Source organism: Plectropomus leopardus, chromosome 19 (genome assembly GCF_026936395.1).
Source record: "Plectropomus leopardus strain MGB_pleo_1.0 chromosome 19, ASM2693639v1, whole genome shotgun sequence".
NCBI classification, from domain to species: Eukaryota; Metazoa; Chordata; class Actinopteri; order Perciformes; family Serranidae; genus Plectropomus; species Plectropomus leopardus.
Window position 1 is genome coordinate 26,120,696 of NC_142194.1, and position 20,851 is coordinate 26,141,546.

At 41.9% G+C, this 20,851-nt stretch overlaps 1 protein-coding gene across 1 annotated transcript in view; it reads left to right on the top strand.

Moving 5' to 3' along the window:
• The window catches only part of dnah9 (dynein, axonemal, heavy chain 9), a 186,454-nt gene that overhangs the window by 138,473 nt on the left and 27,130 nt on the right, over positions 1-20,851 (top strand). Inside the window, exons 68-73 of the mRNA XM_088069941.1 lie at positions 2,938-3,131; positions 5,146-5,294; positions 8,063-8,190; positions 16,782-17,009; positions 20,198-20,389; positions 20,545-20,736. Of these exons, the coding sequence (XP_087926067.1) occupies positions 2,938-3,131; positions 5,146-5,294; positions 8,063-8,190; positions 16,782-17,009; positions 20,198-20,389; positions 20,545-20,736 (1,083 nt within the window). The remainder of the gene's footprint in view (positions 1-2,937; positions 3,132-5,145; positions 5,295-8,062; positions 8,191-16,781; positions 17,010-20,197; positions 20,390-20,544; positions 20,737-20,851) is intronic.

Consider the following 20,851-nt stretch of genomic DNA (forward strand, 5'->3'; position numbering starts at 1 on the left):
TCACACCATACTAAAATAATTTGCTTTCGTTAAGATAGAACTCTCTTTTATTTATTTTTTGTTACAAAATACTGGGTTTTATTCATGAGATGTTTATAAATGTGTGAGTAGATTTGCAAACAAACCATCTTGGTAATGAAAAACCTACACTGGATTAATGAACACCGCAGGAATCTTAGATTTGATTGTAGGCAGGTGTGTACGTTCATGAATGCCAAACAATCATAAACTGACAGTGCGCTCCCACTAGTCAGCAATAAGCAACCATCCCTGCCCATGAACATCCAGTGAATAGCATCTTAGGAGATGATAATTACTGTAAATTTTGCATCCTGTCGACTTGCAAACACTCGGCAAACAAAGACAGAGAGAGCGAGAAAGAAAAACCTTTCTAATGCTGAGATTGAAGTTATTTGGGGTGAAGAAGAGGTGAGAAAAAACATATCGTCTATGTCGTCGACATAAAGATATTATACATACATACATATACATACATACATAGATAGCATCTCTTGTTTTTGCAGGGGACAGCAGCGCGCTGTCCTTCTCTCCCTGTATTTAGGGAGGGGGCTCAGGCTCAGTGTTCTAGATTATGTGATGATCTTGGATGGGCCGGGTTCAAGCTTCACCTCACAAGTTTGTACGATTCGGGTTGTAATTTATTCTGCCTGTTGAGAACTCTCAAGGCGATGTACGCTATTTTTTGTATTTAGTGTTGAAAAGCTATACATTCGGGCAACCATCAGTGATCTTATTTTCTCATTATCTGCTATTTGTTAACTATTTAGAAAACTATTTCAGCTAAATTTGTCATGTTTTTAATCTTTTGCCATATTTAACTTGCAAGTTTTGAAGGTATCTGCGTATTTTGAACATAACGGAGCACAATACGAATTAAAATTGTAATTTCTAATAATGACGAGCCATATTTATGAGCATTCCTTATTTATAAAAGTACTACAAGCGGTAAGAGGCAAGTGTAGATTTTGTACGAAAAGATTGGAGCTGCTAACATATTGATGAGTACTGAAATACACGTATATTTCCTTCTGTAAACAGCTTACACACAAATTGGTTCTGCTAACGTTTTATGAATGAGATCCATCAGTCTTGGAGCTGATGATGGAATCAGCTCAGGACTGAGGTATCTAGCTCTCTCCTCATCTCAGATTAGATTTGCACAATTTCAGCACTGACTGGGCATGTGTGAGAGACTGGCGGTAGGTAAAGACAAGGTTCTTGAGCTGAAGTGAGCATTCAGAAGAGTTTAGTTGGATTGCATTCAAGGATGTGGATCAAACTCCAAGCACGTATATCACAGACTGCTGCAAGGTTAAGAGCAAGGTGGTTAAGACAGTTTTTATGATGATTAACATTAGTCTTTGTTATATGACAAGGGAATATTGACTTTGGCCAAGCAAATTTCTGACTCAGAAAAAAATATTAACATTGAACCCTGAGGCATATTAAAACATGCTTAAATAGTATTAAATTGTATGTCAACATTATCTCTACAATTCCGTCCTGGGTGCCCCTCAATGTAGAAATCTTGAAAAATAGTCTTTACTAGTTAAAAATTAAATCGCCTGCCATGTTTTTCCAAAATGTTTCCTTCAGCCTGTCATGTAAGAGAGGCACGACTGAAATCTTTCAAGTTATTTAAGCACTTAGCTGCTGTTCCTATGATGCAATTTATGCAGCCCAGTCTCCCAGCAACAACTTTGCATTAAAACATCCTTAAAGAGTTGGGACTGCAGTTGGAGTCTATTTTCTCTGTTTCACCCAGACCTCCACTCTAAGCATGTGATTCTCTAGGGACTGGCTTTGCTCCGTGACCCCGGTGCGTTTTAACATTGAAAGGGCACCCGAACATGTCCGCGTACCCGTATTTCATCTTAAAGAACAGACGTCTGGCAATGCAGCCCTGTGGATGTCAAGCAGCAGAGGTTCCCTCTCTTGTCAGATCAGTTTAGCAGCAAACTAAACCCTAACGGCAGTGTGTTTTTTTAGCCTCTCGTACTCATGAATTTTTCAATCTGTACCGCCTAGAATATTAACTTAACCTAAACCCCTTGGAGGGTTTGGAGACGGCCTTTCCCCAACTGCATTCAACCCACTGTGGATGTTTAAGGTCCTGCTAATCAAATTCTGTCACTCGACTTTCTTATGGCAATTGGAAACATAATCAGTTGGAAAGCTTTAAGATCCACTGATTGTTTAGGCCTCTTGATGATATTAGCAGAGCATGAATCCCATGAGACCCAGTGTACTCTTCCCTCAGAGGTTGCCAACCTCCTGTGGTAATTAAACAAACTGAGTTGAAGTGATGGACTGTGTGCTGAGCCACTCTGCCTCACTCTACCTTCCCGCCTCATGCCCAGTGCTGAGAGGTTGTAGAAAAGCAGATTATATGGATTCGCACAGCTATTTCTTCCATGACACCTCTTTGTGTGTGCTGTGGGAGGGTTTCAGGACCCTGCTCCTTGTATATACAGTACAGGAGGCAGTGTGCACACTGCATATGATTGTGTGTCTGCTCGTCAGTGTGTGCACCTGCTCGAGGCTGCGCTGCATGACACTGCTGTTCTCCGCAGATGAGATAAGGTGTCTGTCAGCTGGGGCATCACAATGAAGCCCCTACTGCTTCTGCAGCGGATGCATATTCAGTCCTCCCACACCCCCTGTCCCGTTATGAAAGGGATCATGTTTACTCAGCATTTCCGTTTGAATAAATATTATTTATATTGGCGAGAGGAAAGATAAGCACTCCTTTCTTTTTTTTTGCCAGCAACTTTTGCAAACAAAGTTAGTCCTTTTGCTGTGTATTGTGTTTTTGAAGTGGTCAAACTGTTAAGTGTGCATCACTGATCACAAAGTAGCAGCACTTTTAAAAATACAGCACTTTTTCTGTATGGTTTTTCTTTCCCCAACCACCAGTCACTGTGTTCCATTGACGAGTTCAGGAACCTGGACCGAGACATTGAGGGATCCGCTAAACGCTGGAAGAAGTTTGCCGAGTCTGAGTGTCCAGAAAAAGAGAAATTCCCACAGGAATGGAAGAACAAGAGCTCTCTCCAGAGACTGTGCATGATGAGGGCCCTGAGGCCTGACCGCATGACGTACGCTGTCAGGTGAGAGGTGGCATTGCAGATTGACCTTTGCTCTGTGATCTGTGAACTGTCCAGTGCTGTTGGTTAAAGGTTAATGGTTAAACATCTTGACCTCCTGGCTTTTAGTTTGAGTCGACAGGGCGCCTGTGCTCACTGGTGCTACTCCATGTTTGTCTGTTGCTTAGAATTAACGCAATCACACACACAACTGAAAGTGCAATCAATAAGCCTCATTATTAGCCCTAAACCTCTGTCTTAAAACGTTATCGAACTTAGACCCTATATCCTCCTGATAATAACATCTCTACTTGGTTATCTTTTTTGTGATATTAAAACACCAAAAAGAGATAAATAAAAAGTCTTGAGCTACCCATACATTTTATTTTATATTTTAACAGTTAAATAATGTAAATATTAAAACTGCAACAATCAAAACATTTAAAGGAACAAATGATAAAATTCCTATGTGTAACGGACCCTCTCACTGTCTGTAAACAATGAGGATGTTCATATACGTAGGTGCACACGCATTTTGGCAACGGAAGTGTGGCGGAGTGCAATAGGTTGTCATTATCCACTAAATATTGTGAATTTGACAAATGATGACCGACTTCCAGATAGGTGTGCTATTAGTGAGTGGCTAGAAGACAAACGGCCTAATATTCATATGTATATATGTTTGTGTGGAGAAACACTGCGTATACACTAGTGAGAAATAACAAACATACAAGTCACTAGATGCTTTAGATTGCCCTACAGCTGCATTACCTGTGGTCATGTTCAGAAATTCAGAGACAAAGTGTCAGAGTTTTGTGTCTTGAAGTTAGAAATACTCCCTAGCCAAAGACTAGGACACAAGTCTAGGGCTGTACCCAACTCAGGATCATGCCATTTGAATTGGATTTGGCTGTTCAATAAGAATATTCAATGATTTGTTCCTTTTTTTTATTTTTTAATACATGGATGTCCTAGCATTCAGAAAATTCACTGTCATGAGTTTCTGTGATAATTTTGATGAGTTTATCATAGTAAAGGAGCCTTTCAAGGAGCATCCCTACACAAGAGCTGTATGTGTGAGGCCTGTTTTTAAATCAATAACCAGAAAACTAACGTTATGTCCCGACACGTAATTGAGCCTGCAGTCTGTCTTGTTGGCTTACTATCAAGTATAGTTCAGAGATAACGTAACCAGAAATTCCGCATGGTTTTTTTTTCTGTGAAATGACAACCATAAATTTCACTGGTTTCAGTTTAACAAGTGACCTCGTTAACTGGTGACTTCCAGCCAAATGCGTCTGTGGTTGCTTGGGCTAACTTACGTCAATGGTTGGTAACTGTAATGTATTTAAAACTGATTCAAGTAAAATAGAAGGTTAAAATAGAAGCAGCAAACAGCAGACTGACACAGTTAGACCCCGCCCCCCGCTCCCGTAGGGTTGGTGGAGACCAAAACGGAGCTCAAAGGATAGCATTATTAAACTGTGAGCAGATTTAAGCTCTGAAATAACTAGTTTGTACAAGCAGATTTACAGATGGATGCATCTGGCCCAGTTAGAAGGCAGACCTGCGTCCTGTATATATGTGATATGACTCATACATAATTGGAGCTATTTATTGAAATAGTCGTCAACAGTTTAAGCTGGAGACATCATTAAAGCATTTGGAATGAAGTTTAAAATTGCTATAATTTTGAATCAACCATCAAAATATAATTTATGTGAGCTTTGTATCTTCAAATAATATGCCAGCAAGGATTTACATATAGAAAATAAACAATGTCTATTTATTTAAGAGTGAACAGTTTGCTCGGAGTGAGAAAATCGTGTTTTAAAGGCTAAAGGATTTAATCCAGGGAGGTTGAAAAGAGCGACTGACAACACAGTCGTGACTAGAATTAATTTTTTTTTTCTATGAGCAGCTGTCTATCTAATGCACTGTACTACAGAAGATTCTCACTCTTCAAGTTATTCAGCTTGTCGGTCAAAGATAATAAAAAAAAAGTGTTGAGGAGAACTGAGTTATATTCTCCCTGCAGAGACTTTGTAGAGGAGAAACTGGGGAGCAAGTACGTGATTGGCAGATCACTGGACTTCGCTGTTTCCTTTGAAGAGTCGGGCCCAGCTACGCCCATGTTCTTCATCCTCTCTCCTGGAGTTGACCCTTTGAAGGATGTGGAGAAACATGGTAATACTCTCGCTTGTTTTACGTTTAATAAGACATCAAATTCAGCCTCTCAGTGAATTCTGGAGTTTTATCAGAGCATGCATGTTGCCAATTTATGTTGTTTCTATATGTGGTGGGAACGTGGGATTTTCATGAATTGGCCCATTGAAGTGAAGTGCAGGCATACCTGTGTGCATGATTTCCACTTTGATTCCTTTTTGCATAGGATTATCAGTCAGAACAGTAGTCATCCCAATATATCTGCTATGTGTCTGCTGTGATATCAGCCGTCACTGCCAATACTCAAGAGGCTCTGGGTAGATCGAAGGGATTATAGTAAAGGTCACAAATATGTGAGACGACACCACTGGTGTATTAGGGGCAGCAGAAAGTAAATGTCATTGGTTTTAGAGTTACTTTACAACCTCGTATGAATAATGCGGATGGCAGCAGGACACGCTGTTTTGATTTTTGACCACAAATGTGCAGAAAGCCTTTGTACCTAAAACGAGGCACCATCACAGCCTGACACTTCTGAATCTACTGCCAAATAATTCAGTCTGTGGGTATCTGAAGTCAGCTCTATGAAATATTCAGATTGCCCGGATTGCATTAGTTTACTGGAACAGAGAGATTTCCGCAGTGTTTCTACTGTAAGCGAGTCATACGTTTTCAAATGTCAGTATTTTTGCATTCAAGTGTTTCATCATGATTAATTTACTGTTTCTGTCTGATTTGACTTTCTTGGATTTCTGTTTCTGCTTGAAAGTTCCTCTTAAAGGGACAGTTCACCCAACATATGAGTCCCCTTACCTGTAGTTCAATTTTTCAGCCTAGACTGTTTTGGTATGAGCTGCAGAGTGTTGGAGACAGCCGTAGAGTGTCTGCCTTCTCACCAGTATAATGAAACTAGATGGCACTCTGCTTGTGATGCTTAACATCAATGTCTCTTCTCAGATATCATGACCAGGTTACTCAAGATATCCACAGAAGTTGTTTAATGTAGGAACTATTTTCCTAATGAACTATACCCACCACTCGTATCACTACACAGAAGGAAGCATGCATCTATTAGTTGACAAAAGGCTTGTGTACATGACAGCAAGATTAAAATATATATTAGAAAAAAGTCAACAGCTTAGTCTGTTGACCTGTTGTGATCAGTTTCATGTAAAATCTATTTTCTCTCTTCCAAACTACACCTGCTAAACATTTCACTGCGCAGAAGGAAGCAGTCATTTTCTGCTAGCTTCTAGCACAACTGAGCTAAGTAGCCTTACAGCTCAGCCAAGGGGGACGTTAATGTTTATGTCTCCCGTTGTCACAAGCACAGGCCTCTTATCCATGAGTGGATGTACACTTCCTTTTGCGCAGTGATGCAGATGGTGGTTGTAGTTCAGTAGGAAAAAAAAGATCCTACATTAAACTGCTCACAACAAGGTCTGTGAATTATCTTGAGTAACCGGCACTTAAAGCATCACAAGCTGAGTGCCATTTTCTTCTATTATATTGGAGAGAAGACAGACATCTCTACGTCCGATATCTCCAACACTCTGCAACTCACACCAGAACAATTTAAATAACATGCATGTAAGAGAAAAAATATGTATTTTTGATTTTTAGGTGAATTGTCCCTTTATCCAAAGTAATCAATGCCATAGATTGACTTGAGCATGACAGTTTAATGCAGCTGTTGTCACACAGAATACACAGCAGCCTGCTAGTATTTGTGAGTATTTTAGATGTCCCAGATCCCGAGCATCAGCAGGTGGTTAAATCAGCCACAGATAGACCTTCAGTCCAAGTGAAATCCACCATCCCCGCCTTATATGATAAGAGGGAGCACTCCTACTGGAACTGCCTGTAAGGGGTGTGATTATGGATTATCAACACCCGTAGTCAATTACATCAAAGGAAAAAGTAACCAATCACTGCGCTGTGGAGAGAGCGAGCTGAAGATGAGGAGCGGCTGCCACATTACACTAAACCACAGAGAGGTGCTTTTCCATTATAGCTGTGACTATTGGGTTTCTCATTGGTATTAGGCTTCAATTAGATTTTCATTAGATAGATGATGTGATTTTGTATGCTCTGCAGGGGACTAATATCCCTGAGACAAAACCTCACTATCTGCCTGGTTTTAGGTTGCGGTTTTAATGAAACCGACAGAAATAATTGTATTGTTTAAGTTAAATCTCAATGGGCCGACACAAGGTGGGCAAGTAAGGCTGAGTCATTGACCGTGTGCTGATTTTGACTATAAAATGCTGTGACTTTCAGGGAAATTTGCTTATCCTAACTGAGAAAGAGCTGGGAAGATCATTATCACCTTGTTTTCAGTTGTAGCGTGCAGCTCTTTCTTTTTTCTCCCAACATGGTCAGACATAGATCATTACATAGACATGTAAGTGACTGCATCACAACCCATGTCACCATGATAATGTTCTAGTATTTCTGTCTCAGTTCAGAAGATGAATATGTTACTGGTTTTGTTAAGTCCAGTACAAAGCTCGGACTATATAAGCACTGTGTATGGGGTTAAAAGCCCAGCAGTCGCCTCTTACAGTGTATGCTCATAATGATCTTTTTTGTGGTGTTTATGGGTTTTCACCAGGCTTTCAAGCAGTAAGTAACACATGGGGTCATACGTTGGCAGTGCTCGCTTGGCCAGATAGCTGAATATTCAGCAGCCTAGTAAAGCGTATGGATTCTGTGTTTAATACAGTTTGAAGCTTATGAGTTCAACAAAGTATTTTGGTTTGAAATTTTCAGTTTGTGTTTTCTTTCAGGGAAGGGACTGGGTTACACATTTGACAACAAGAACTTCCACAATGTTTCTCTGGGTCAGGGCCAGGAGGTTATAGCTGAACAAGCCCTCGATATGGCAGCAAGAAACGGCCACTGGGTGATATTACAGGTACAGTGTAACCTTACACACATCATACACAAACAGACAAAAACATCTCTACAATCTACAATCTACAATTTCATTTAGCAGACGCTTTTATCCAAAGCGACGTACAACACAATCTCACATGACGTATAATGCACAGTAAACACTGTTGTGTGTTTTATACTCCAAACATTATATTCATCAATCAGAGAGAACTCACACAACACCTAATGTGTTTTCATGAGAACATTGGGTTGATCTAATTATGGCTTTTTTTTAATGGGAACATTAAAGGGATAGTTGCCCTAAAAATGAAAATTCAGTCATAATCTACATTCTAAGTTCTTCTGTCAGACTTAAAACTACTGTGTTTGGGGAAGGCTTCCAGGGAGCATGTAAACACTGGCTTGCAGATACCGTGAACTCTGGTTGGTCTTGCGTAAGCGCACATACATGAACAGGGCTTCCGCAGTAGGAGCTACAGGCTCTACAACAAGGCTATTACAAGGCCAAAAACATGGCACCAGTGACATTTTTCAAAACAACTTGGCACGTTGGGGCTTCAGGAAACTTGGATTACTTTGAACAAGCAGTATGGAGAAAATTTGTGGTTATTTATGTATTTTTTTAAAAATTGAATCCTGGTCACTATGTGCTTCAATTGTTTGGGAGATGTGTGCAGCACCTTTTCTCCGTGAATCTTTGGCAGTGCTTTGTGGACTATAAAACTTCTCCCAGCTTTCCACAGGCATGAGGGTGAATAGATAATGTTTTCATTTAGGGCTCAACTATCTTTTTAATATGAATGTGTGATGTGAGTGTTTGTTAAAACATTCTGGCTTTCACTGAATTGTCCATTGCCCATTCATCTCACACAAAAGGTTCCAAATCATAAAAATGATGGTTGCAATAAAAGTTGACATACAGACACTAATAAAAAAACTAAAAAAAACTTTATCTAAAACACATTTTGCAAAAATGAATACAGGGTTTATTTTGTGTCATTGATTTTCTATTCAGTAGTGGTTTTAGGTGGCATTTTCCTTATCTGTGCATGTTGTGAAGGAGGTGTATTATCACATTGTTTTTTATTGCACCCTCAATGGGATGTTTGCTTTCCTCCTAGGTTTGTCTGCATGGAAAAGTGAATTTAATTTTCTGCGGAAATTTCCCTTACTGAAATGGCTGCGGCATTATACAGTACAATATCTGTGCGGTGTCTGTTCTTCTCTTATCTCGAGGGCAAGGCTGGCGTTTGCATTTTAAGTGGAAACCTTGGTGGAATTCTAATGGGAAGTATCGACAGATATGAGCTGCAGACCGGGCACTGCAGGACACCCTTTTCTTTTAATTCACATAGCTGGTAGAAATTAAAAAAAAAAAGATCAGGACACCATCACTCTCTGCTCCAGAGCCAGGATAGCAAAGACAAGCAGTTGTTTAATTACCTTTGCATAAGAATCTGAATCGATAGGCTTAAAAAGGCCTCATCCCCCTGGCAACAAACCTCCCACTTGCTTTATCATCAGCTGTCTGTTTGTCTGCCTGCTGAGAGCCACCCCCATGGCATTGGCCGTGGAGGCAAGAGGGAAATGGAGGGGAGGGGAGGTATCATATTCTCTTCTCTCTCCTGTTTTTCATCAGCAGTATCTCCTCCTGATATAATGCTCCATCTTCTCTCTCCCACCCTCTCATTCCGCCACATAACTTTTATACTTAAGCCTTATCATTTTCTCAAACCACATCAAGCTCTTATCAATTCCCACGTCCTCCCACCCTCCTCGCCAACCTGCTATCTCTCCTTCCCCTCCTCACCTCCTCATCTCAGCTATCCACCTACCTTTCCACCACCCCTCTCGTCTCACAACCCACCTTTACTCTGGATGCCAGGCCCGGCTCCATCAGCTGAGGGCTGGGTCAATGGCAGGTTCCCCCTCGCTGACGGGTAATTATACTGCAGAACAGCAGCTCCTGCTCAGATGGGCCTTGGAGACAGAGATGCAGAAACTTTGAAAGCAGCCCACTGGGAGGGAAGAGGTGCAGAGATGGAGAGGCAATCAATCGGGCAGATTGGAGTTGAATATCCCACATGGGCCAGGCAGTGGGAATCAAGTGGCCTAAACTTTCAAGCATCTTTGCACATTTACTGCTAAAGCCACCCCATTTGCAGCCAGTGGCAGAAAGAAGTGCAGATAGCAGAGAAAGGAGAGACAATTTGACGGAAATGGGCTTCCTCAGTGTCCTCACTTTACATTACTTTGGTTGCCGGGTGCAGACTAAAAGATTTCAGCAACCAGGAACATTGTGATTATGTGGTATGCACTGTAACCATTTGGCTACAAAGGTGCTCCCTTTTTTATGCCTTTCTGAACAAAAGACAGACATTATCTTACAGCATGGATGTATAAAGAAAGCTGGATAGAGTGTTTGTTGCGAGGACCCGTTCAAGCTGCTTAGTGGCTTATAAAGTCAAAATAATAAAATTACAATCTGGCATAAAATAATGTGGATCATCTGCATCCATGGGCCCACAGAGCAAGCGCACCAGCGTTTCTCATAACCCTGCCTCCCAGTCTCAGGCTTGTTATAATCAATGACAGTAGGGAAATAACTCTGGATTAGACTTTTAGTGAAATTTACAGCTTTTAGGACATAATGATTTAAGTGTTCTCACTGGGAAGTTGATCTACCTAAAAAACAATTTTCACAGAGGTGCATATTTAAGGGAGTCAGTGTGGACAGAGAGGCTCCCTCTTGCTGTAATAACATGTTGTTAGGCATACATATTTGTAGAGGGAATTTTTTTAACAGGACACTATGACCGGAGAGATATACATACAGTAAATATGTCGGACCTTAACAGATTTTCCAAATCAAAAGTGGAATCAGGGAGTGCAACAGTGCTGATGAGACAGCTGCTTGTTGTGTGACAGAGACAAGAGAGGATACAGGAGGAGAAGGTATGAACTTGATTATTGCACTACCTGTGTGATGTCATTAGGAAGAAAGCGCTAGAGACCAACTTCCAGTAACAACAATGTAAACGACGGTCTCTGAAATGGTGTGCATGAAAAGCTCCTAGGAAGCATTTCTGTAAATTATAACAACTTATTCAGAACGCTGCTTTGTCATTTCATGACCTGCCCGCCTGTAACCCGCAATATTTTCTAACAAGCTCACCCAAACCGCCCTACCCACGGGTCAACCCACAGGACCCATGGGCTGTGAGTCAACTTGTGCCTCACCAGTATCATGTGACAGAACCTGTAGTTGTAATTACACTGTTTGGCCACTATGGAAAATTGGCTGCAAAGCCCAGCACTGTTCCTGGGGGTGTGTTTGCAATTCCTTTGATGGCAAAGGAATGACTCACCTTACTCTGCCTCTGATGATCTTACCCTGACATTCATACCTTAATCCTAACCAATCCCACTCCTTTTGCCAGATACCTAACCAATCCAATCAATAAAGGCAACAAGTACTTGGCACTAATATGAAGAGCAGGGTGGGTCATTCCTTTGCTATCCTAGGATTCCGAAATTGGCTTCCTGGGAGCTTTTCATACACACCATTTCAGACACCATTGTTTACATTCTTGTTACTGGAAGTTGGTCTTTAGCACTTCCTTCCTAACGACATCACACAGGTAGTGAGAGACGCAGAGCTATGATTGGTCAGGGACCAACATGTTATTTCTCTCGGTCAAGTCACAGCAAGAATATATGACGCTGTGGTCTCCTTATCTGACACAGTGATCATTTTATCAAAAAAAGTATGGTGTAGTCTGAGCCCAGCATAAGGAAGAACCAGAAAGCTTTGGTATTCTTTTAAAACTTAAAGAACTTATGCTTTTTATTCAGTTTTACACTAAGAGTTGGACAAGATTTGTTTTTAACTATTAATGTGGAGATGACCCTCTTTAACCTGCAAGGATGACAAAGAATAAATTAAATAATTTAAGCTATCCTGAGAATATCACTTTTTTGCCCCTGTTAAATTAATTAATGTGAAGTGACATTGTATAATTACAATTTTGTTGCAAAAACAGAGAGAAGCCACTGGTTCTTAAAATCCCACTTTTGAAGTTTTCTTGTACGGATATCCTCAATGTTCCTTGACATAAAAACACAGTTAAGTTAGACACACCTACTGTATGTCTAGGAATTTGCCATCCATAGTAAGTGGTTAGGCCTTCAGCAGCAACAAGGATTCTGCCAGGAAAACTAAAAGCAAGAACATAAATATGGAACTATACTACAAATATCTCATAAAGAGGCGGTCAGGCTGGTGGAGGAAGTATAATGGCTAAGTAGACAACTGGGTTTGTACTCAGGACTTGGAGACAAGCAGGTTATATAAAAATTTACATTTACTCATGCTCAAAAACAGTCAAAAGTCAAAAGCAGGTAGGCAGATAAATACAGGCAAACTCATCTGGAAAAGGGTCAGGCAGAAGCCCAAGGGTCAGGCAGGGGGTCATGAAGGTAAAAAAAAGGCTGAAAAGCTGAGGCATAAGCAGAATAGACAATCTGGCAAGGAATAAGGCAAAGTGGGCCAGTATTTTTACTGCAGTGTTGATGAAGAAAAGTGGGAACAGGTAAGCAGGTGGGCCGGGAAGGTCAGGTGATGGGGAAGGCAGGAAAGGGTTTTCTGGAGGGCAGAAGGGAGTGGCTGGATCTGAAATGATGGGACGGTTAGCATGTGCCAGCGGAAGAATAAACAGAGCAGACGAGAATAGATGACTTAGTTGGCTGGAGTTGTGACAGGGAGCTGCAGCAGCAAACAGAATTGGCATGAGTGTCCGCTGATGGACTCACAGCTGGTAAATGAGTCAGTAATTGTGTAGCAGTGATGCAAAAGCTAATGCCAGTCAGCTTATACAAGTTAGTGTTCTGCCTGAGCCAAGATGATGCTTCAAATGTAACTTTTTCATCTTTGTTTCCAAGGAATGATATTTTTTTTCTGTCAGTTTAATATAGTGAATAGCTCTTTTACTACTGCACCCATGATACTCATACCCCATTGCTATGCTGGTCTGGCACAAATTGGAGCTGTAGCAAATTACAGCTCCAAGAGTGAATTGCTATAAGCTGCAGATTTTGTTATCAGCTTTATGAAAAATGATGTAATCTTTAAAATCAGTGATTGAATCTCTCTTACCAAAACACACCTTGGCAGTTTCAATTTTTTTTCTTTGCAGTATTTGGCAACACCTGAACACCTGTCTGCTCTGAGCTCAGTCACCATCACTCTCTGACCCTCTCTGTCCCTCTCTGTCACTCTCTCGTCTCGACCACACACTTGCTATGCCCCTAGGAAAGTCGCTCAGCCTTGTAGCCATTTTTCACCTGTGGCTACTCGCAGTACTGCAGCATAAAAATCCCATGCAGCCCAAAAGTTATTTTCTCCATAGGCCACCATTGTAAAAGACAAACACATTCTTATTCCGACTCATCACATAGTGATGCTCTGTTAGTGACCTTCTGCGTCCACTCATGATGTGTTAGGTATCCTTCTGCGTCAGCTGTTTATGCTCCAGGATGCTGTTACAGTGATGTCAACAAATGTACATGGTGGGACGACGTCATGGTGGGATGACTTGGCAGTTACTGTGATGTTAGCATATGCATATTTGGTGGGATTAGGCTGCTCCTTATGCTTACGCAACAGCGCAGACTGTCACGATGGTTGGGATTAGGCAAAAAAGTCACAGACAGTTAGATTTTAGGCATGATAAGTTGTAGAAATAAAAACACACACATCCACACGAGAAGCAAACTCTGGACTCCTGCACAAAAGTCAGTTGTGTGTGACCCATCTACTTCCCCAACCGCCCGGCCTAGAAGTACAAGGTAGATTTATTTGATTTTTAAGTGCACATGTGCCCCTTATATTATGTGGTTACCGGCAGTACTGTCCTTAAGCGCTTCATGCGCACACGACTGGTTCTGTCCAGCCATCTCAAGTGACGCCGCATGTGCGCATTGCATGTGGACGCATTGCATGTGGACGCACCCGGTGCCCTTCGGTTGCGCCAGCGTATCATAACAACGCCAGTGGTTCGGTCCAAGCCTGTTCTCCTCCGACGCTGTCAAACCGCATTCTGGTTGGAAGCAGAGGGTGGCTTTTGGCTGATAAGACACATCTGTAAAACTGTTGACCACACACCTCAAACTGCAACAAGGTCAATTTTGTTATATTTGTAAAACTTTCCTCAAGCTGAGAAAAGCAATTTACAAATCTGCGACATCATCACAATGTAAAGTCTATGAGCCAAGCAGGAACTCGCGTCAAAAACTATTGTGCAAATTCAGTGGGCCGCATAATGCTAAAGTAAACCCAGAAGCTAGAAAACTTTTTTTTGGCATAGATGCCAAGTGAGCGATTTCATTGAAATGTATAGTCACCAGCTTAGCATCAGGTATCTAGGTATTATTAAAATCCATGTACACAACCCACTGAGCTATTTCTTAAAGCAGCCATGCTACTCTTACACATCTGCATCTTTAACGTCTTTTTGTGTGCATTTTATGACATTATGTGTATTTGCAGGCTAAATTTGAAAAAAAAAAAAAAAGGCCAATATTGGGGTAATTTCGGATATGTGTCTCACTTTTTAGTGTCTCTGGAACCACTTTTAATTATGTTGTGGCACTCGCAGCACATTTCTGCATTTGGCTGTGTCTTCTCTATCTGAAGTATTCTGGATAAAAACTGTGCATGCAATGTCAAATTGGTGAAGGTGTTTTCTTAATTTGCAATGCGTTGAGCTCTAGGGGCCACCATAATTTTAGCTTTCATATAATAACAGATGGACCATAACTAACAATTTTTTATGGCTACTGTAAAATATTACTTGAATGCAACAGAGAGTTGGCTGCACATTAAAAATAAAAACCTTCACATGCTACAACACTCAAAACTAAATCCTGCATGTTTGTGAATTTATCCAAGACATTTTTAAATTTAGACTCAGCGGTCTGTCTGGCCGTCAGCGCCTGCAGTGTGTCGGCAGTCCTGCTTGTCCCTCAGTCCCGTTCGCTGTGTTCCGACGTCAATTTGGAGTCTGACTGCTTCTCCACTGCGGGGCCGCCTCCTCAGCGCTGGAGCCCAGCTGTGCAGCTGTCCTCAGCGCAGCTCCTTGACGAATGTGTTTTTGTGTGTGTGAAAAGAGAAATATTGTGTGCGCGCACCTGCACATGTTTGTATTGGCTTGTTTATGAGCCAGCGTGTGTGTGTGTGCGTGCGCGTGCATGTGTGCGTGCGCGTGACAGGCAGTTGGATGTGCCATTGTGTTTTCCCTCAGGTTGTGTTTGATAGCAATGCATCAAAGACCTTGCCAGTGGTGTCTTCTAATGGGTTTTAGATTCAACTTTTATATTATTATGTAAATAGGTGACTCTTTGATGTAGTATCAGCGCAGTCATCACAGGGGCTGGAAGGCCCTTATCAAGAAGACATTGAGGGGAAAAAAATGTTGCACCTGAAAGTTAATTAAAAAGCCATAAAATAGTGGCTGCTCCTCTGTCTTGTTTGTTTGTCTGTTGGCCTGTTGGTCTCTCTTGTGTGTCTCTCTCTCTCTCTCCGTTCCTCCCCCTCCTCTCCCCCTGCAGCCAGAGGATGAATGGTTTCATTACAGTGACAAGTTCTGAGGCAGTCTCTGACTTCCTCTGTTGGCTCTCTTTATTGCCAAATTATTTACATGCCAAGAGGAAGGGTTGTACTGGCTTGATGAAAAAGCGCTTGAATTTAGACTTTTAATTTGTATACCATTCATTATTCTCTAAGGCATCAAGAGGCAAGCTAACTTATCCCCGTCTTAGCTTCAAGCTCCTCCCGGACTTCTCTTGCACAGAATGTAAAACTTTTTTCCTCCCAAAAAAAATTGACGTTCCTCTCCCTGTCATGTCCTGTCGTTCGGAAAGAGGGCTAACTTCAGCCATCATAAGGAAGATTAAATATGGAGAGCAAAGGGAAATGAGAAAGTAAAGAGGCTTATGAATTAATGACTGGAGTTATTAGTGCTGTAATTAGATTTAGGGAATGGGCAGTGCTGCATGGTGAGACGTGGGGGGGCTCGGCTGACTCCTTATCATTCACAGGATATCCTGTAAGTGTCAGGACAGTTGAGATGGAAAATTGAGCTCATCCATGCTTGTGTGATAGTACAAGTCAGCTCCACTGCCCGCACCACACTGAGAGATGAATATGCAGAAAAGCGAGGCTGAAGTAACGCCGGAGAATGGTCGCTTAATGTCAGCAACCTAGAAATGGGTTTCAAGTGCTGTGTACCATTTAATTTGGTGCCACATCAAAGTCACAGTGAAGAGAGGAGAATATGCAACATTTTAATTGCTCTTTTTTGCAAGTTGTCATTATAAACATAAATTATACGGGCAATTCCAGCATCAAGTACGTTATTAAGCTATTATGTGTTATCCATTAAAGCCCAGACTTTTCCAGATATCCAACAGAAAACATTATCTGGGTGTAGATTAGGCTCTCTATCCTCACAGGGGGGAATTAATTTTGCCTAACAACTAGCTTGTCGTTACACCAATAATGTGCAATTTTCCCCTCTTAATCCTTTACTTGCTGATCCTGTTTACCTGCAGAATATCCACTTGGTGGCTCGCTGGCTGGGTACTTTAGAGAAACTTCTTGAGCAGCACGCAGAGGGAAGCCACGAGAACTTTAGGGTGTTTGTCAGTGCTGAGCCCTCCTCCACCCCCGAGGGCCACATCATCCCGCAGGGCATCCTGGAGAACTCCATCAAGATCACCAATGAACCGCCCACTGGCATGCACGCCAACCTGCACAAATCCCTGGATAACTTCAACCAGGTAATACACCCCGAGGTTTGTTGTGATTCCTGGAGGTTATCTGATAATAATAATCTATTCAGTTTTGGAAATTAACTGAAACCATTTACTCACTGGCCCAAAATATGACAATACTCTGGAGATAAAGCTCCCATGAAATGAAATCAATTTCTCTAAATATATGAAAGTATTGAAATCTTTCATTCTTAAAGCTCTTTCTCATCAGTGTGGGGGGAAAATGTGGTTTAAAAGTAAAGAGTTTTGCATGTGGATTCTCCATATCCGCACTGCAAGACAGCTATGCACACCAGGTTTGGTGCAATTATCTGTGTCGCTGTATTCAGTTGTCAATAAAAATAATAATGATGAGGCCCAATTATGGCTGTTGAGGTAGTCTCCACGTTTTTTTTTATACATTATTGGGTGTTAACAAACCAAATTGTTCAAACGTTCCACCAATTTTTACAGCAAACTAGCTATGACCTGGATTTATGACAATATTTAGAACAAGGAATTTCATTTATCAAACATTTATTTCAGCAGGAATCCACTGAAATCAGTGTCTGTCCAAATATTTGTCCTCCACATGAATGTTCTGCAGGGGTGTGCAGCAATCACAACAACTCAGCTACTTTCTGTAAAAATGTTCTTACAAAAATCTGTGCTCGGTGTTAAATGAGTTTTATTAATCAGAAACTAATGGCCAAAAAGGCAACATGATTTAAAAGAATACTCTGAAAGGAGCAATAGTTGAAAAATCTGTGATTAATTTATGAATTGGACTGTATAGTTTCACCCACCACTGTGTAACTGAACACAGAAGTTTCACTGTTTTCCAAAAAGGGAATTAAGTACAGTTAAAGCTTTATAGGATTATGTGCCATCTTGAGTTGATGTCGCAGATTGTAGCCAACTGAAACTTCTCCTAAATGTGACAAGAGTAACTGACACAAAAACACAAATGGCCCTTTTTAGAGCAGGTGTTTGGTTTGTCTATCGTGGGCTACTGTAGAACAACATGATGGACTCTGTGGAAGAGGACCCACTCTGTATGTAGATATAAAAGAATTACGGGGCGTCTGGTGGCTCAGTGGATAAAGCGGGTGCCCCATGTATAGAGGCTGTGTCCTCGCCGCAGCGGCCGCGGGTTTATTTCCAGCCTCGGCCCTTTGCTGCATGTCATCGCCTCACTCTCTCCCCCTTTCACACACGCAAAAATGCCCCAAAAAAATTTCTTTAGGAAAAGAATGACATGATTACTAGTAGTTTCAGGTGATTCTAATAAATACTAATGAAAGCATAATTAAGATTATTGTTACTACTTCTACTAATATATCCCCCTAAATTCTATACAGTAGACATTTGAAGTGCAAATTTAATAGGATCTTTAATGTATGATGGATCCGCATACTTTGTGTCGATACACAGTACCTTCTTTTGAAGGACTCGTTTTCCTGTTTCCATGAGTGGCAGTTGAAACAACACATGCCAATTTTCACTCCAGATTTCCCATCAAGTTGCCAATTTGCAGAAATGTAGGAGCTGGCAGATGGAGAGGGTCACCTTTTACTCACTCTGGAATTGTCTCTTGCCCATTGAGGACAAACGTGAATGGAGCACATGCTAACATCAAACGTTTGTGTAGTTGCATTGTGCAGGGAGACATTGGTTAGGACTGAGATGACAATAAAGTCTATCTGTTACTTTTTGTTTGTTATTGGAGAGTGGCCAGACAATATCATGCTCCTGGGCCCCTCTGCAGCCTCTATAGTTAGAATGGATCAGTGCGCTACAGTGGCCTCTCCCTTTTCTCTACCTTATCAGTTCTCCTCTCTATCTAAGCTGTACCATTACCTCAGCGCTTCGCTGCCAATGCATCTTCCTCCACACCATTACCTGAGTGCTCGGCTTCCTCCCAGTCCATTTCCACGATCCTTACTTTGCCGATGTCTATCTGCCTGATAAGTGCAACGTGCTTGAGAGCCCTGCTTTATGCAGACCCACAGCGAGGTCCACTGAGGTAACGATGGGGGAATATTCCAGTCATGTGTACTCAGTGAAAGCTAATCAATGTTAGGCTAACTCTCTGTAATAGCCCACCCGCGTGGCTAAAGCCAGCGCTAAGCCAGAGAAATGACAGTTTCTTTCCTCTTGACCTTTTCACTGGAAGAAGCATATAGCTCTGCTGCCTATTTCCACCACAGAAGCCTGTAAAATGGAGTCTGGGTGGGCTTATGTTAACATCTAGCACAATGGCTTTGGTTTTTACTGAGATAACACTTGCATAATACTGTAGCCAAGTAAACTGTTACAGATTTGCAATTCCTTGTTTGCTGAAACTAATTGATTTAGTTTATTCGTCAAATTTTCTGGTTATTCAGACTCACACATACACTGACCTAACCTGTCAGTTTAGAGGTATTGAAGTGTGTTTTTCAGATAGTGTGCATACATGTGTGTGTTTATGTGTCGTCCTCTCTGCGGTCTGACTGAGCGCCGTTTTCTCTCCAGTCCACAGGTCATGAATAGGGAGGCTATGGATCTCTTTCAGCTGTGTTGAGCAGAGGAGTACCGTGCAGAATATTAACTAAACCTCTAAAAGTGTGTGTGTGTGTGTGTGTGTGTGTGTTTGCGTGCGTGCGTGCGTGTGTGCGTGCGTGCGTGCATGCACGCATGCGTGCGAGGGGTAGTCAGCCTTCACTGTACTTGTGTGTATGCGCCTGTGCATCGTAGGAGTCAGCTCCCCAGGGCACTGCAGCAGGGGAAGTGAAAGGGCCTTCACTGTGGCACTCACCATGACACATGCTGGAATAAAGAGAATTTAGCCTCCCTATTTCCATAGGGGTTATTGGCATGCTTATTTAACTGTCTCTCCCCCAAGAGATTACAATGCCATTTACGTCCAGTTTTTTATTTGCTTGTCTGGAATAATGAGCCCAGGAGACGGTTGGAGGCTGAAAGCGCCTGACAAGTTGTGACAATTAAAAGGGAATCTCATTGTCGGGTTTATTGCCATCTAGTCATCTCATTGTCTGTCTGTTAGTGCACCGTACCGCTGGGGACTTGACAAAATAAAACAGATCACAGGACTGCCTGCCACAACTTTTTACCTGTAACACACCGATGTGTCTCAGTTAATGCAGCTGTACAGTTCAGGAGGTTGCCAGTGTGTGTCTTTTATATGCATCCCTCTTTTTTCGTTTTTCCAGGACACGCTGGAAATGTGTGCACGGGAGAATGAGTTTAAGAGCATTTTGTTTGCCCTATGCTACTTTCATGCGGTGGTGGCAGAGAGGAGGAAGTTTGGTCCTCAGGGCTGGAACAGATCGTACCCCTTTAACACTGGAGACCTCACCATTTCTATCAACGTCCTCTACAACTACCTGGAGGCCAATCCTAAGGTAGATGTGTTTCTGTTTTTCTTTTATCCCTTTGCAAAGGATTACAAAGACCACTGTTCGTAATCTTAATTGGAAATCTGAACACATGTGACCTCAGCTAAACACCACAAGCCACCTTCTAGCAAGGCAACATACCCTCTGTCTCTAATTCCCAGGTGCCGTATGATGACCTGCGCTACCTGTTCGGTGAGATCATGTACGGGGGTCACATCACGGACGACTGGGACCGCCGTCTGTGTCGGACCTACCTGGAGGAATTTATCAAACCCGAGATGATGGAGGGAGAGTTGCTCCTAGCACCAGGATTCCCCTTGCCGGGAAACATGGACTACAACAGCTACCACCAGGTGAGACAGATTCAGATCAGGCAAGTGGTAGCCTTTCTATTAGATGAAAAGTAAATTTAAGTGTTGGATGTTCATATTAAATGTGGCCAATGTGTAAGTAATCCCCATGAGCAAC